Here is a 17240-nt window from a genome sequence, read left to right as displayed (position 1 = left end):
CCGTTAATTTGAGCGGCATATACATGAATGACCTATTGAATTAAAATATAAGGAAACTAGATAGTAAATCTTCATTGTTATAAAAATATATAAATAATTACAGTTTTAATTCCAGCTATACATATAACGGAATCTTTTCCGTTTCTGTGTCTACCTGTAAGCAGATTTTTGTGGTATGTGGAAACTTAGAACCTGTTCTTCAAAATACTTTGTGGTTTACATTCTCATGTATAGTTTTCTAGTTTTTAAGTCCTAGTCTGCAGTTTCTACAATAAAACATTGTAGTAAGGGGTAATTGCAAACTTCTGTTCTAGGATGAGTATCCGTTCTATGTTACGCCAGGGCAACTGCGGATTATCCATTGAGTTAAATTTTTTTAATTACAGCTATTCAATTCTGTTCCTCCTTCCACTTTCATGACAGTTGATGAAGACTGTAAAATATGAATTGACTTAACTGGTAAACAATTTTGTTGATTATATAAACTGCTGAGACGAATCAAAGCTTGCTTTCCATTTAGAAATTTTTAGTTTTCTTTTTATAAGTTTTCAATATTTATATATATTTTTTTCCATTTCCGTTTTGATCTTAATATTAGTACTTTTTAAACAGTAAATATTTTAAAAACTATTTTGAAATTTATTATTATATCAAATTTATTAGCAAAAGGCCTTATTTTGCAATTCTTTAGTACCAAATATGTATTAATTTTCTACTGGATTTTGAATAAGACCAATGGAAAATAAAATTTTAAAACTTTTATTATTTTTGTAACTTTTTTAAGCTTATGTATATGCCATAAATATACGATTTCAGGATGAAATTCGAAATTCTACTGAATCGGTTTTTCAGCCTCCATTTTGTTACGGGTTCTTAAAATCTGATGATATTTTATACTCTTTTTTGAATAAAACGTCTATACCTTCCTGTAAAATTTGTCTACCTTTTTCGTTTTCAGTTTAAAATGTTTTTGTTAACGAAGGAGACCCAGGTTTATACATTGTGAAAAATGTTGTTTTTTTTTAATTCAAGGGATAATGTTTACTAAATACATAGACAAATATAATATATAGATATCATCAATATTTTTTTTTATTTTTATGCAAATGTTAATAGCTTTGTATGTTAATAGCTAAGTAGCTAGAACACACATTATATAATAAAAGGACTTATCATTCAGAAACAGAACATAACAATTAAAAAAGCAAAAAATTACTCTAGAATAATTAGTACTCACCTCCAAACACCTCGTCATCGTAACTAAACTAGAACCCTCTCTAGTACGAGAGGAGTTGCTAGTATAAACATATTTTAACTATTCTAAAATTACGGTAAAGGTTCAAAATTCTATAAAATATTTAAATTCATTAATTAAATAAATAAAATAAAAAATTTCCATAGGTAAATTTCAATAAATTGATCGAATATGAATTAGAATTTCTAAAATGTTTCATTTTTTTGATGAATACTGAGTCGGAAAATAAGAGCCAATCTAAAAACACATAATTATTTATTTAAAATACCGATTATTATGGAAAAGAAATTATTTTTCAGAATCCGTTTTAAAATTTACAACACAGTTCCTCCAGTTATTTTCACACTAGTTCTGTAAAATAAATGGATTTTCCAAATCAAATTGTTTAATTAAAAAATGTTTAAATTGAAGGGAATATTTTGCTGGAGCACTTTATGCTTCTTTTTTGTCTTTTATGTTTATTTTTGTATTCCGTGCAGGAATTTTTATGTTGGTACATCCTATTTTTAAGGGACTTAAATTAACGTATCGGTTAAGAGGAGAGGACTCCGTCATGAAGGGGTGTCCGTTAAAAGAAGTTTCACTCTATATGAATTAATTTAGTAATAGTAAAATTTCCATCTTGCCCCATCTTTAATACAAAATTTGCATCTTGCATTTAGGCTGAATTGAAAACCATTGCAAAAGCTTGGTGAAAGGAATTAAACAATTTAAGGATACTTATATAATTATTTTTTTTATTTTTACTTATATTAACAGTAATAATTTTTTTTATTATTTTAGGTAAGAGTCCATCGGCGATTCAAACCAGTCGGGGCGTCGTAGGGAATTGCCGCGGTATCACCATTCTCCTCACCATTAACCTCACTTACGCCCTTTGCTTCGTTGGACACACCATCTCTTCTTCAATCATGATTACCTCTTTATTAATCAATTGTATAATATACTTCTTATAATAATGATAATAATAATAATAATATAGGTCTATTTAAAATGTTTCGAATGTACTATTTGTAAATCATAAACTGTTGGTTTTATATTTTATGCAATTGCTGTTTTATATTGGTCAACCTTTTCACTTTGAGGTATTTTCATTGTATAAATGAACGATTGGAACTCTACTGGATTAGATGTGCCATCACCTTGACTCCTTTTAGCTCTATTGGACAAAAGAAGGTTTCTAAAGAATCTTCCAGTAATAGAATAAATAAATAATTTGTCAACTAGAACATTAAAAACATAAAAAAAAAGAAGCTCACTTATGCTTTGTTTCTGCATCGGTTGTATCATTAAAAGTTTAATGTTTTAATTTTATTATTCAATGGTATTACTTTATGAATGCTGATGGGTAAAATCCCAAGGAATTAATCCTTCGGCTCCTCGAGATGCAGAGAATATGCTCCAGAGTCACCTCCTGAGGAATATCTGAAAGGAAGATACTCATTGGTGAAGAAGTGGCACTTTAGGGCTCTTGCCACAATCGAACTAATTAAATGGTTTAATAAAACTAATTAAGTAATAGCCTTAGTGACATTCACAGTTTATAAGTAACAGGTAAGAGCAAAATATGATAAGGATCAAGACAAATATTTCACATCATTTTATTCAAAGTGTTTTCCCCTCTGAATAGAACAAGAGTCCAAGAGGAGAAAAAAACAGTTATTTCACCCCTATTTTTGATTACTTAATTGAAAACTAGGTATAATTACTAGTCAAAATTGATGAGTCTGCCCAAAGTATAGGTAGGAGGAATAAAAAATGGCAGCTTTTTCAAAACGTTAAAAATAATTAATTTTTTATTTGGAGCTCTATCACTTTACAACTACCAACAACAATAGATATTCTAAGAGAGCATCATTTAAAGTAGAGTAAATTTGCTAAAATGTAAGCCCTAATAGTTCACATTATAAAAATGTTGTATGGAACGTACCGAAAGTTCATCAGTTAGTGATTTTATTTTGAAAAATTTATATCTCAAAAACCATTCGACGTACAGGTGTCTATTAGCACTCAAATCAAAGCTAGTTTAATGAGATATAAAGTAGTTAGTGACGTTTATTTTCGTAGGAGTAGTAGTTTTCATGAAATTTGCTAAAATAAATTGATTAATAGTTGTCCGGACAAATTTTCATTTGCCAAATTTATATTCATATGTGAATATAATAAAAACTAATACCGATACGAAGATAAGTGTCATAAATTACTTTATAGTAAGTTAAATTTTCTTTATATTGAGTGTTGGCAGACATATCTCTTATGGGTCTAGAGATATATTTTTTCAAAAATCCAACATTTTATACGAACAACTAGATATTAACATTTCGTGAGTTTATTTTGTCAAATATCATAAAATCTACTACTCCTACTAAGATAAAAATTATAAACTATTACATAATAGTACATTTAACTAGCTTTAATATTTAAAAGACGATATCTCGTGAACTATTGTACGTAAATAGCTCTATTGGGGCTAATATTTTAGCAAATTTACTCTTCTTTAAATAATTATCTTTTAGATTTTATAGTGTTGTTGGTAGTTTTTAAGATATAGAGCTCCGAATGAAAAATTAATGTTTTTTTAAAGTTTTGAAACAGCCACCGTTTTTTATTCCCTCTACCTATACTTGGCAGACTCATCAGTTTTGACTAGTAATTATACATAGTTTTCATTAAATTAATCAAAAATTGGGGTGAGATAACTGCCTTTTTTTTCCCGGCTCTTGTACAAGAAAATTTATTTAATGGAATACAGTGAATGGATTAAGTTATGTATTTAATTTAAAAATTTTTAGTAAAGTGTAATACACTCTTAGACCTTTTATATCCCTGTCTTTTCTCAAAGGTATATTTTTGTCTATAAGCCACATATATCTCTTAGTACTTTATCAAAACCGATAATATAATAATTTAGAATATTACCTTCACACAGTAATAAAAAATAATAAAAGAAAAACGATTTTGATGAAAAATAGTTAAAGCTCTATAAATGTTTTGCAGTTAAAAAACTTCCTAAGATGAATATAAATTATTCTGTATTTTTCTTTCTAGTTGTACAACGTTTCCGGACAATATTAAGGTGCACGAATAAAGGACAATTATCTTTGGAAATTGTTTAACCTTAGAAAATTTATAGAAATTAATTTATCAAACTTTCTAAAAAGAAAATCCTGTTAAAGCCCTTTAACTTTTAGAAATTATAATAAATTCCCGAGAGAAAGATAATTTTATTTTCTTAAAACTGTAAATACATACATTTATAATTTGAATGTGAATTGTAATAATAAAACCCGTTATGACGTACGACTGTGAAACATAGTGGTCTTACTGGCACCCTCGGGAAAAATATAAAATTTGAATGTGCCTCTCAGAGAAGATCGGCAAAGGTGTAGAAGCGGTTAATGATCTCCAAAGTCTATAAGCGAACCAGGAAAGAAAAAATGAATGTTTATTCTGCAATAATGAAATAAAAATCGTTCTTTATTCTGAGATACTTGGTCCCATGGGAATAACAATTTTAACAGTTTATATCTGGCTACATTACCTTATTTTGAACATAATTAAATAAAACTATTACAATATTCATTTAAATAAAATATGAAAAAAATATACACATTTATCTAAAATTATAATAATGTTCATATTATTTAGTTAATTAGTTTAGTTAACAGAAGATTGATAATCGACGAGGAGATGGATATTTAATTGGTGTTTGGATAATGTTAAGTAGGAAGCTTAACGGATGGAAACTGGTAAGAAGTTCCAAAATGAGGGAGCTCGAACGTAGTATTTTTCAAAGGAGACAGTACAGCCAGGACTTGAATTGTTTCTCATAAATGAAAAAATGAACATTTTTAGTTTGTTTCGTTAAAAAACAGATAGAGCCAGAAAGTAAACGATTAAATTTTTACTTTGTAATAATTGTTTTCATAGACATTTTGTAAGACAAAGAATTATCAAAAAAAAATCATATTACAACAAAGCCCAATAAACAAATGTTGAACATGTTTAATGCTAATTTTTTTACACTGAGATTGATTTGTTCCTCCTTTTTAAAATAAAATACTATTATAAAATTAATTTTTTTTTTTTTTTTTTTTTTATTTTTTTTTTTTTATTTGAAAGGCAATCCATGTTGAAGGTGATGTTTGCCTAGTTATCTGCAGGTGACAGACCTACTCTAACCATGGTGAGGGGACAAGCTCTATATCTTTACAACTACCAACAACAATGGATAATCTAAGAGAGCATCATTTAAAGTAGAGTAAATTTGCTAAAATGTAAGCCCTAATAGTTCACATTATAAAAATGTTGTATGGAACGTACCGAAAGATAATCAGTTAGTGATTTTATTTTGAAAAAAATTATATCTCAAAAACCATTCGACGTACAGCTGTCTATTAGCACTCAAATTAAAGCTAGTTTAATGAGCTATAAAGTAGTTTGTGACATTTATTTTCGTACGAAAAAGCCCAACAAATAAATGTTGAATATGTTTAATGCCAATTTTTTACACTGATTTGTTTCTCCTTTTTACAATAAGACCTTTTTTTTTTTTTTTTAAAGGCAATCCACATTGAAGGTAATATATGCCTAGTTATCTACAGGTGACAGACCTATTCTAACCATGGTGGGGGGTCAAGTATTTTGTTTTGTGGGAGCACCACTTAATGAAAAGTCTACACCTCCAGGCCGGATTCGAACCGGCACTGCATATCTCAGGACGATAGACCTAGTTCTAAACATCTGAGCCACAGACGGTCTCTAAGATACTCTTCATTATTGAATAATCTTACATTTACATTTCTCAACATTATATTACTATTCGGTGACTAACTAATATAATATAAATTATTCACTTGGACATGCTTGTTATTTTGTAAAATAAGGGTGTAAAAAATAATCGTAATAAAATAACTGATAAACTGTTTTTAAAATGTTTATTTTAAATTAAATAACTTTAAAATATAAATATTCTAATAAATAACAGTCAAATACATTTGCAATGACTTATTTATACTTAATCTAGTTTAATATAATAAATTATACACATACAAATGTATTTATTAATGAAGGTAAAATTTTCTATTTAACGAATCTATGAAACTAACACAATAATTCTAACACAATAGGATAGGAAGACAGAAAGAATAAGTTTTTGCTATAAATAATATTTAATTCTAATACTTAAGTTTAAAGAAATACAGAATGATAAAGTTTCAATTGTTGTTAATTTTTCTAAGATTTAGTTTGCCTCCTTTATAGAAATAAATAATATTTATAATTGAGCTTGTGGGAAGCACTATAATGCGTAGAAAAAAAAAATAAATACAACTCTTATCACAGTTATCATTCCATTATAGTGAAATATGACACATATTTGTAGTTTCTCCAAGAATACTCTCTTGGATTTTAAATAATAATATATACATATAATATAAAGTAAGTGACGAATTTTATAAGCCAGTTTTACTCATACTTGATGATTTTAATGTCTCTTAATGTCATAATTTATAGGAGTTAGGACACCGAGCTTAAAACATATTAAATAAAACAGAATACAAATTTTAAATAACGTCGCTAAATTTATCAAGGAAACTATTACATCTACACAAAATTTTTTTCTACTCCTTCTATTTTATATCACAGCAGTTAGTATAAAAAGTAATTTCGAGTATCAAAAATCGCTGTGAAATAATTCCTTTAAATATATAATTAAACAAATCTCCCATTGAATTTCTTGAGGAACTCTAGATTAAACTGATTCCACAATAGTGGATAAAACATTAGCTAAGGCATAATTTTTAATGTTGACCATAGAACATAAAATAAATAATGAAATCTAGTTATACATAAAGAAATGGCCGGATATTCAGTCTGAATGTCGCTTCTCTTAAAATAAATTGTGTGTATAATCATAATTTGCTAACTTGGAGATCCTTTTCCTTATGCCAGTTTCCATTTAGTTTATCTTGAATTTCTTGGAGAGTCTTACCTTTCGTTTCAACTACATAAGTAAGTGTAAATATTATTGCTATCGCACAACCAGCAGCATAAAGCCAATAATTAAGAAACATGCCAGCATAATCAGCGAACATTTGGTAGGATTTATTGAGAAACGTGGAAGCTATAGCTAACATAAGAGTGGTCAGAGCAGACGCAACACCTTTGATGTTTGCTGAAAAGACTTCTCCTTTGATTGTAGTCACAATTGGGTTAAGCCCTATTGAATAAAAGAAACCATGAAATACGAAGCAGACAAATGGACTCCAACTAAACGAACTGACATCCATCTTCAGGTTGTCGTTCATCAAGAACCACAGTCCTGCAAGAAATGTGGTTACACCACAACCAAACGACGAAACTACCAACAATACTTTTCTTCCTATTTTGTCAACCATGAAAGACGAGAGAAGAGTCGATAATACCCAGACTGTTCCAAGAATGATGACACACTCATCACGTCCTAGTGGGCCTAGAGCATTCTTGGGCAATGTTATTGAAGTATAGGCGATCATAGCTCCAATTCCCGACAACCTCTGTAGTATCGAAAGAAATCCAACAATGAAAAATGCTTTTCGGTTTCCTTTAGTTGCGAACAAATCTTTGATTGTTCCTTTATTGGCCATTTGCTGACGGACTGCATTTTCGATTCTGTTCAGTTCTTCATCGACTTTAGGATCGTCTCCGCGAAGCCAGAAAAGAGACGCTCTTGCTTTTTCAATTTTGCCTACTTTAATCAAGAAATAAGGTGACTCCGGCATGGGTAGGAAAAGAACAACGAAGAGGATACAAAACCCAGCTGAAGCTGCAGCAAGAGCACTATACGATACATACGGACCGACAATGTACTCGAAAAGAACACCAACGTATGTCATTATAGCAAAAAAAGTGCTGAGCGATCCTCGAATTCGAGGTTCAGCGATTTCACCTAAGTAAATGGGCACTACAGTGTACACTATACCAAGCCATAGGCCAGACAGAAAGCGAGCCAGGAATATCATATATGTTGTTCTAGTAAAGAGGATTAGAAGCCAGGAGGTCAAAGGAAGAACGTTGAGGTAAAGCAGCGTGAACTTCCTGCCCCATTTTTCCATCATGTAACCACAAGGGATTGGGCTGAAGAGGTTTCCGAAGTACATAAGTGAAATCATCCATGAAGTGTCGTCTGTGTTCATCGGCACCGGAGATCGGATTGAAAGCAGCAATGGCAATGTTGGGGAAGGCCAACCCATAGCGTTTCCGGTCATGATTACTGCTATCGTAGCTGAAAAGTAAAAAAAAAAATAAAATAAAATAAATAACTGAATAGGTTATGATTTAAGAAATTTACACTTAAATAGTTTTTATATTTTAATTTTATGCTGAAACTAAAAGGTGTTAGATACTGATTAACAAGTCATGTGGCTTAAGTCATTTAGATATTTGGTAACATTTTTCTATTTTACATTCATGTTTGGTTTTGTAAAAATCCTAATTGTAACAGAATGTTATATCAAGTGGTTGAGCTTAACAATAGTCTTCATTCAAAGCATAGACTATTCTAGTTTTTCAAATGAAAAGTGTTTGATTCAAAAGAAAATAAAAATTATACATTTATCCAAAAAACAATGTAATTAACAATTAATATAAGATTGGGCCCGCTAAATAAAAGTTCTTAAATACTTTAATGTTATTATATATCATTGTACCTAACATAAACAAAAAAATAAATAAACCAATAGACTTTAAATAAATGTGATACTATAGTATTATTTATGGTATAAAACTAATATACCACTGTATATGTGATTTCATTGCCACTGACTAGTTTGTATAAGTGATTACTATTATTGATTAGTGATTACTATTGTATTAAGATTACTATTTCACATATGGATTGCCTCTTACAATTAAACTAAAAGTTTGTATAAGTGATATCTTATTTCACGCCCAATAGCTAAGTCATTAATTCATGGTATAATAACGCTTTAAGCTAGGAGTGATTCATTAACAAGTTATTATGTTTATTATGGTAGTTAATCTGTTTTTAATGGGACTCTTCATTTAATTTATAATATTATTAAAAAACATATTAAAGGACTAATGAGCCACATTTTTATATTAATAACTACTCAACATTAAATTATGTTTTAGCAATAATTAATGTGCAAGCAGCTTTTTAATGAACTATTAATTTATGTATTCAAAAATGCTTAGTCATAAACTTGAAAAAGTAAGGTAGCAGAAATTATTTTCGGAAATAACCAATTTTTTTTTTACAGGGCCCAAACGTCAAAAAAATATATATTGAAAATAAATTTTTATTGATGAATTGCGACAAATGTGGTATCCATTTATTCCTTAATCTTATATAATCATTATTATAAATTAAAATCGGTGTTGTAAAATTCTTTAAATGACAAATAAAAGTCAAAATAATTTTTTTTGAAGAATATATAAATTATAAAAATATAATAAATTTAATTATTAAAATAAAGTGGCAATAAAAAAATACGTAACGAATCGTTCTTAAGTGAGGTTTTTTAGACATGCTAGACACATATTTTTTTTAATGACTTAAGTCCTCTCTTAAACACCTAAGAGGGAATGTCCAAATTTATTTCTCGGGGTCACTACAGAATAAATATTGACTGAACTTGGTAAGAAACGAACTCACAACTTTCTGAACCAAGCACTCTGGAACCCTTGCCCTAAAATGCTCTGCTATTATGACCGCTAGGACTCATCTTCAGAATTCACCAACAACATACTATTGTCAACATCTGGAGGTTATAGCAAATGTATATTAAATATATTTGTAAGTAATGATTTATTGGAATTTCTCAGTATATCCTTCAAGGTGTTAGTTAATGATGGGGATCTGATGTCAACACACTGTCATAGCAAGGATCACCTATCGAATAAATTAAATCGGTTGCAAGCAGACTGACAGCTATTGATAATTGTGACACTTGACTATTTATCAAATTTACTTTATCATTAATTAATGTATTTAATGAATCGATAGTAATTAATAATTAATCGAAATTGACCGATAAATAATTGAAAATATAATTTATGAAGTAATTCAAGACATTAGTGGATGAAAGTGATACCTGATATTTCAGGAAAAAATGGATTAATGCTTTCAAGAATATTTTATACTCTCTTTTCTATTTTCTTTTTTCTAAACCTTAAATTGTGATAATTTTCAAAAACAAAAGATAAAGTTTTCCATTATAAAATAAGATTAAAAATTTGAAAATTAAATCGTCAAAATAAAAAAATTCTTTATTTGCCGGAGGCCTGGGAAGTATTCCCTGAAATTTTCCCTTTTCCTACACAATCGAAATAGCAAAAATAAACTTTAAACCTCTTTCTCCTATATTTTACCACATTTTATGCATTTAGAAGTAATTTCTCATACGTAAAATCACCTTACTTTTTGAGTTATTAAATTATTTGGAGGATTTACACCTTTATGCTCTCTCCCGTGAAAAATTCCCTTTGAATGGGTCTTGAGAGGAAAAGTTTGCTTTCTATAAAAATTGTTGAATTTCGCAAATTTTATACATTTAATAATTTTTCAGTAAATACAATAAAATAAACGAGGACGTGATATCCGAGTACATTGGGGGGGGGGGAGAGTGGCAGTACTTGGTTTAGAACTTAGTGGGTTCGAATCTCGTCTGCAACAATCTTTATTTATTTCGCGGAGGCCCTATTTATGAAATCTTGATCTTCCCATTCAAGGGCTGTGTAGATCTGAAAGGCTTAAACCAATACCTTGAATAACACAATAAACTTTATTTATATAAATCCTTATATATATTATTAATTGTTTCCTGTTTCCCCACCCCCGGGACTATACTGTCGTGAAAGTACGTGAAAGAATATTACCTCGCCCCAGTCCATTTTCAGAGTTTTTTTAATGTTAAAGTAACGGATAGTAACCTGTTCCAAGAATAATCCTTGAATCATAACTAACATAACCATATTAAACATTACTTTATTATTAATACGATGTAAGGAAAACGTAGCTGTATTAAAAGAAAGCTTAGATAACATTGTTCAGATCCAGTACGTAGTTACATCATTCATTAAGATACATAGTAAAACATTAATCCTAGTATTTGACAGAATGTATTTCACATATTGCCTTTATCTTCAATAATGCCTATTTAAAAAAAATTTCCATTTCAGGACAATTGGTAATAAAATATTTTTTGATATAAACAATACAAACCCCTTTAAATCAGGAGGATATATGAAATCAAACAAGTTAAATAACAAAATTAGGTAATAAAAATATTACAAATAATTAGCTTTTCTCAATTTATATAGTAATTATTATCAATTTACAATATGTTATTAAAACTGTAAATAATTAAAATTTAACAGGTTGACAACGTTAAACTACAGAGGAATCTCCCTAATCCATACTGTTCCATAATCCAAACCTTTAAACAAAAATTTAATTAAAGATTTGATTTTATATATGTAGTATAAACTTCGTCAACTCCTACCCCCAACATATTTCCTCATAATCCGCTCCTACCTCACTGATAGAACCTTCAATGTAAATCATAACCTAGCCTACTCATCTCTCTTTTTTCAGTCCGCCGGTGTTCTTCAAGGTAGTATCTTAGGTCCCATTCTATATACGATTTATACAGCTGACATTCCAACCCACCCTAACACAGTCCTAACAACATATGCTGATGATACATGTATACTTTCTGTAAACAACGACCCAACTAATGCATCACAAACACTACAGGCACACATAACTTCTATTGAAGAATGGTGTAAAAACTGGAGAATCAAAATAAATCCTGACAAATCCCACCAGATCACCTTTACTCTCCGTCGTAAACCTCTGCCCTCCTGTCCTACAGTATCCTTTCTAAATACTCCACTAACGCCTGTTGAACAGATTCGATACTTAGGACTCCATCTTGACAAGAGACTTACTTGGAATCCACACACAAGACTGAAACGACAAGAAACTGCTCGTAGATTCCGATTGGTACAACACTTACTTGACAAACGCTCTAAACTTCTCATTCACTACAAAAAATTAGTATACACTACGATAATCAGACTAATTTGGACATATGGAATTGAGCTCTGGGGCTCCACCAAACCATCAAATTGTTCCCACATCCAATCGTTACAATCCAAAACCCTACGCAAAATCCTTGATGCTCCTTATTACGTTACAAACTCATTCACAAAGAGTCATTATAAATCTCCTTAACATCCCATTCGTTGCAGATTTGACCCAAAACAGATATGCGTCTTTTCATTCGAAACTCCTTAATCATCCTAACCCATTAATTCTTAATCTTTCATCCTTAACAATCCCTGATAATCCTCCGAGGCGTCTGAAAAGAAGTTGGCTACGGGACCTTCTAATTTAAATTAATGTTTGAAGTACCACCAATGGGTGGTTCCTTCCCAAGATTTTCAAGTGTATATGTAACATACAACATATTTAATTATAGTATTATTTTGTACAGTTGTAAATTACATTAAATAAATAAATTTAAAAAAAATATATGTATGTAGAATATATACTGACATTCGATAAAACCGTATTATCAACACCTTAATAAATAATCTTGTTAAAAATAATAACTATTTATATTTAAAATAAAATCTAAGCTATGTACTAAAAGTTGGAAGCGTATTTATTTTCTCAATTTCTTCATCGGCGTATACAACTTTTCATTAAATTAATCTTCAATGTGAAACTGTATTGTTTTTTAAAAATTTATTTATTTAATACCAGATCGTATACCAATTTATTTATTTATTTAGATTTAACACTAGTATTTATTAGTCATTACATACTATCCCCTGTCAGTTGTAATAGTTTTTCCAGCAATAAAAAAAAAAACTAAAATTTCAAAATAGTTAAAAAATAAATTTCTGAACCTTGATTAGTTTGGATTAGCGAGAGACCACTTTACTTCTAATGAAATAATTTGCAGATGGACTGGATAATGAATTGTTTATTTGAAACTTCGTCCAAAATATAGAAACAAAAAAAAAAAACGAGAAGTAGCGAAGGTTATTTATTTTAAACTGAATAAACAATAAAATTGTATAAACCTAATCCCAGATTAAATAATAAAGATAAATTAAGCTTTTATTTAACATATTTCATAGATGTTTTCCTACGGTTAAGTGATGCAACATAAACATTTAATATCAAGCTGTCCCAGTTTGCAATGATCCCTTTTAAGATACCTGGGAGGATTGGGGTAATCTATAGATGAACAGGTGATACTTAATTTGTGAAGGGGGCTATTGTTACCTTATCTGTGTATTTAATTGCTTCATTATTTCCCCCATTGATAATTTACACACAGATGAGATGAGATCTCCCGGGGATTTCGTTTACTTCTGCACTTCCTGCTATGTCTTGACGAAGTACATGAATATTAATTAATATTTGGGTTAAGCAGTCAAGTTCAGTGTCTGTCTTCCATTTGATTAAACCACCATTTTTCCTTAGTAACATAAAGTTGCCAAAAAAAGAAAATTATTAAGAATTTAGTATTCTGAATTGTGATAGAAATTTACTCTTTTATACATCATATAGCCATTTTTTAAAATTATAACAACGAGAAGAATTGGAAAATGTATATATGTATAATATATAAATGGTTTTGTACTATTATATATTTATCACATAAATACTGCTTAGTAATTAATCGAAATTAACCGATAAATAATTAAAATTATAATTTATGAAGTAATTCAAGACATTAGTGGATGAAAGTGATACGTAATATTTCAGGAAAAAAGGGCTTTTTTCTAAAACTTAAATTCTGATAATTTTCAGAAATAAAAAACAAAGTTTTCAGTATAAAATATGACTAAAAATTAGAAAATTAAATCATCAAAATAAAAAATTTCCTTACTTGCCGGAGGCCTGAGGAGTATTCTCTTAAATTTTCCCTTTTCCTACACAGTTTTGAAAAACCGATCCCTCGAAAAGAAAAAAAAAACTTTAAACCCTTACTCCCATATTTTACCACATTTTTTGCATTTAGAACTAATTTCTCAAATATCAAATTTCCTTACTCTTTGAGTTGTTAATTATTTTGAGGGATTACACCATCCTGCTCTCTCCCGTGAAAAATTCCCTGAGAATGAGACCTATTTTTTTTATTATCGAAAGGAAACGTTTTATGTAATACAAAAATTGTTGAAAATGACAGAATGGTTGGTTTAGAACTTTGTGAGTTCGAATCCCATCTGCAACAATCTTTATTTATTTCGCGGAGGCCCCATTTATGAAATCTTGATCTTCCCATTCAAGGGCTGTGTAGATCTGAAAGGCTTAAGCCAATACCTTGAATAACACAATAAACTTTATTTATATAAATCCTTATATATATTATTAATCGTTTCCCGTTTCCCTACCCCCGGGACTATACTGTCGTGATAGTACGTGAAAGAATATTACCTCCCCCCCCCTGACCATCTTCAGAGTATTTTTTAATGTTAAAGTAACGGATAGTAACCTGTTCCGAGAATAATCCTTGAATCATAACTAACATAACCATATTAAATATTACTTTATTATTAATATGATGTAAGGAAAACGTAGCTGTATTAAAAGAAAGCTTAGATAACATTGTTCAGATCCAGTACGTAGTTACATCATTCATTAAGATACATAGTAAAACATTAATCCTAGTATTTGACAGAATGTATTTCACATATTGCCTTTATCTTCAATAATGCCTATTTAAAAGTCAAGGTTACAAAAATCTCCATTTCAGGACAATTGGTAATATATCTGATATCTGAGAACGTTGGGGAGAGTGACATAGTGCTTGGTTTAGAACTTCGTGGGTTCGAATCTCGTCAGCAACAATCTTTATTTAATTATTATATATTTATCACATAGTACCATTGATTATGCATTACAAGGAGAGGGTATGCATGTGTGGTAACCGATTCTTGTCAATGCGTCCTAGTAGCATGCCGCTCTGCATCTATATAATATTTATGAAAAAGCAATTGATTGGATTTTTTTATGTGGAATAAGGATAAAAGACTTTTTTTATATTAAATGAATTAAAGCATATAAAAAAGATACAAACACCGAAAATCTTTTCTAGTAAAGTAGACCAAAACCAAATTTTTAGGTAAAATAAAGTCAGATTACTGCTAAGCGTCTTTTTAAACCCTTAAGTACGAATTTTTATATAAATAAAAAATTAGAAATTTTTTTTCCGCCTATATTCCGCGTTCACGATATAAATATGTATCTCACAATTTTAATCCAATGTAACTATAATTGTAGCTCAATTTCCGTTATTTCAATCTATATGAATATCTTTTAGATTTTATGCTTTTATAGGGGAAATATACAGAAGTTATAGAATTTTATGTGATAATTGTAAAAAAAAAAATAAAAAATAGCAAGACCCTTGGACACGTGCCTATTATTTTTCGACCGAGTGTCACCAAAAAATAGTTAGTTTAGCTCGAAAAATTAGAACTCTGTACTTAAAAGTGAGATTCTGTGAGTTAAAATACAAAAAATTTTATTAAAAAAAAATTAAGATTGTTCTAAGCCCGAACCAGATATCACTCCTTCCATTATAAACTCTCTAACCACTCAAACCCCCTAGTTTCTAATCTTGCATCCTCTTCCATTCCTGACAATCCTCCGAGGCGCCTGAAAAGAAGATGGCCACGAGACCAGCTAATGTAAAATGTCATTAGAGTGCTACCAATGGGTAGTTTCTCTAAACGCCTGTAACACTCTAATTTAACTTAGATCAGATTTACTAAATGTATTATAATGTACAGTTGTAAATAGCAATAAATAAATTTAAAAAAAAGAAGATTGTATTAAAGTACAACCTAATTTGTATTGGTACACGTACATAACAAAAAACTACTATACGAGTTTAATTAATTCAATTGAAAAATATGAAATGTTAATTGAATTTCATAAAAAAAATAATTCACAGAACCCTTTAACTTTAAAGAATAAATAAAGATTCATATTTTGTCTTTAACACATTTCAAAGATATGTTGAATTGGAATACGAATATACATAAGATTCTAGATTCTAAGTGAAACGTTTAGGTACTTGCAATTGTTAACAATTTTATTATTTCATAGAATGTGGGAAATCTTTCTCAATTAAATTAAATATAACATTTATTTATTTATTGTAAAAAAAAAATTATTTATTGAGAAGAGCGTTTCATTTTTTTCTGATCCAGGTTCATTTTCTCTACCAAATCAATAACATAATTATTTTAAAATGTAATACCAATATTTAGTAATGTAGAGATTTGTTCATGATTTTAGTTAAGAATTTTAAAAGGCTTGTTTCGTATTTCTTTTTCTTTTTATGCTTTCTTATTACCTTTTATAATTGAAGGTCGATTGGCGTGATTATTTTATTTACATACTTTTAAATAATTCACGTAAAAAAGTATCAGTCATGAATATTTTTTATTACTGTATCGCTGTCGTTAAACCCAAGCCCCTCCTGTTTGTATAGCGAAATCCTTTAAATGAATAAATATCTTGTGATTTATCTACAAATATACTTGAATGTTTTATATTTGAATATTTGTTGATTAAACTTTTCTTTTAACTATTGTAATAAATGGTCAATATTTAGGGCTAATTTATATTTTGATTATATAAAAATATGAATATAAGAATCAAAATATTTAGCATCGGCCAGATCATCAATATAATCAATTTACTGTGGCATCGATTACTTGATGAAGAAATTCACATAAAGGAAAATCGATGAGAAAAATATTCTTCAAGATCTATCATTTCAATTCTTGGTTTAAAACAGAAACAAAAAAATATTGTGATCAATCTAGCAGAACTCTTATTGTATTTGCAGATGATATTGTGCTTTTTAGAAAAAACTGAAGAAGCTTCCAATACCTGCCATCATTTTAAAAATTTTAACAAAGAAGAAATATGGAAAAAATAAATATAACT

General features: G+C 29.1%; 2 protein-coding genes across 3 annotated transcripts in view; one reads left to right on the top strand and one right to left on the bottom strand.

Moving 5' to 3' along the window:
• Nucleotides 1-2334, top strand: part of LOC106686524 (opioid-binding protein/cell adhesion molecule homolog) — a 20072-nt gene extending 17738 nt beyond the window's left edge. Inside the window, exon 6 of the mRNA XM_014429879.3 lies at nt 2039-2334. Within this exon, the coding sequence (XP_014285365.1) occupies nt 2039-2211 (173 nt within the window). The 3' untranslated portion in view covers nt 2212-2334. The remainder of the gene's footprint in view (nt 1-2038) is intronic.
• Nucleotides 2335-6302: 3968 nt separating this feature from the next.
• Nucleotides 6303-17240, bottom strand: part of LOC106686528 (facilitated trehalose transporter Tret1) — an 89565-nt gene continuing 78627 nt past the window's right edge. The window contains exon 3 of one of the 2 annotated variants that reach the window (XM_014429888.3): nt 6303-8519. In XM_014429888.3, the coding sequence (XP_014285374.1) occupies nt 7168-8519 (1352 nt within the window). In that variant the 3' untranslated portion in view covers nt 6303-7167. The remainder of the gene's footprint in view (nt 8520-17240) is intronic. The other variant, XM_014429886.3, reaches the window with a different exon arrangement.

This window comes from Halyomorpha halys, unplaced genomic scaffold, assembly GCF_000696795.3.
Source record: "Halyomorpha halys isolate HHAL.00 unplaced genomic scaffold, Hhal_1.1 Scaffold833.1, whole genome shotgun sequence".
Taxonomy (NCBI): Eukaryota; Metazoa; Arthropoda; class Insecta; order Hemiptera; family Pentatomidae; genus Halyomorpha; species Halyomorpha halys.
Note: the sequence above shows the minus strand (reverse complement) of the source record. Positions and strands in the feature narration are given on the sequence as shown.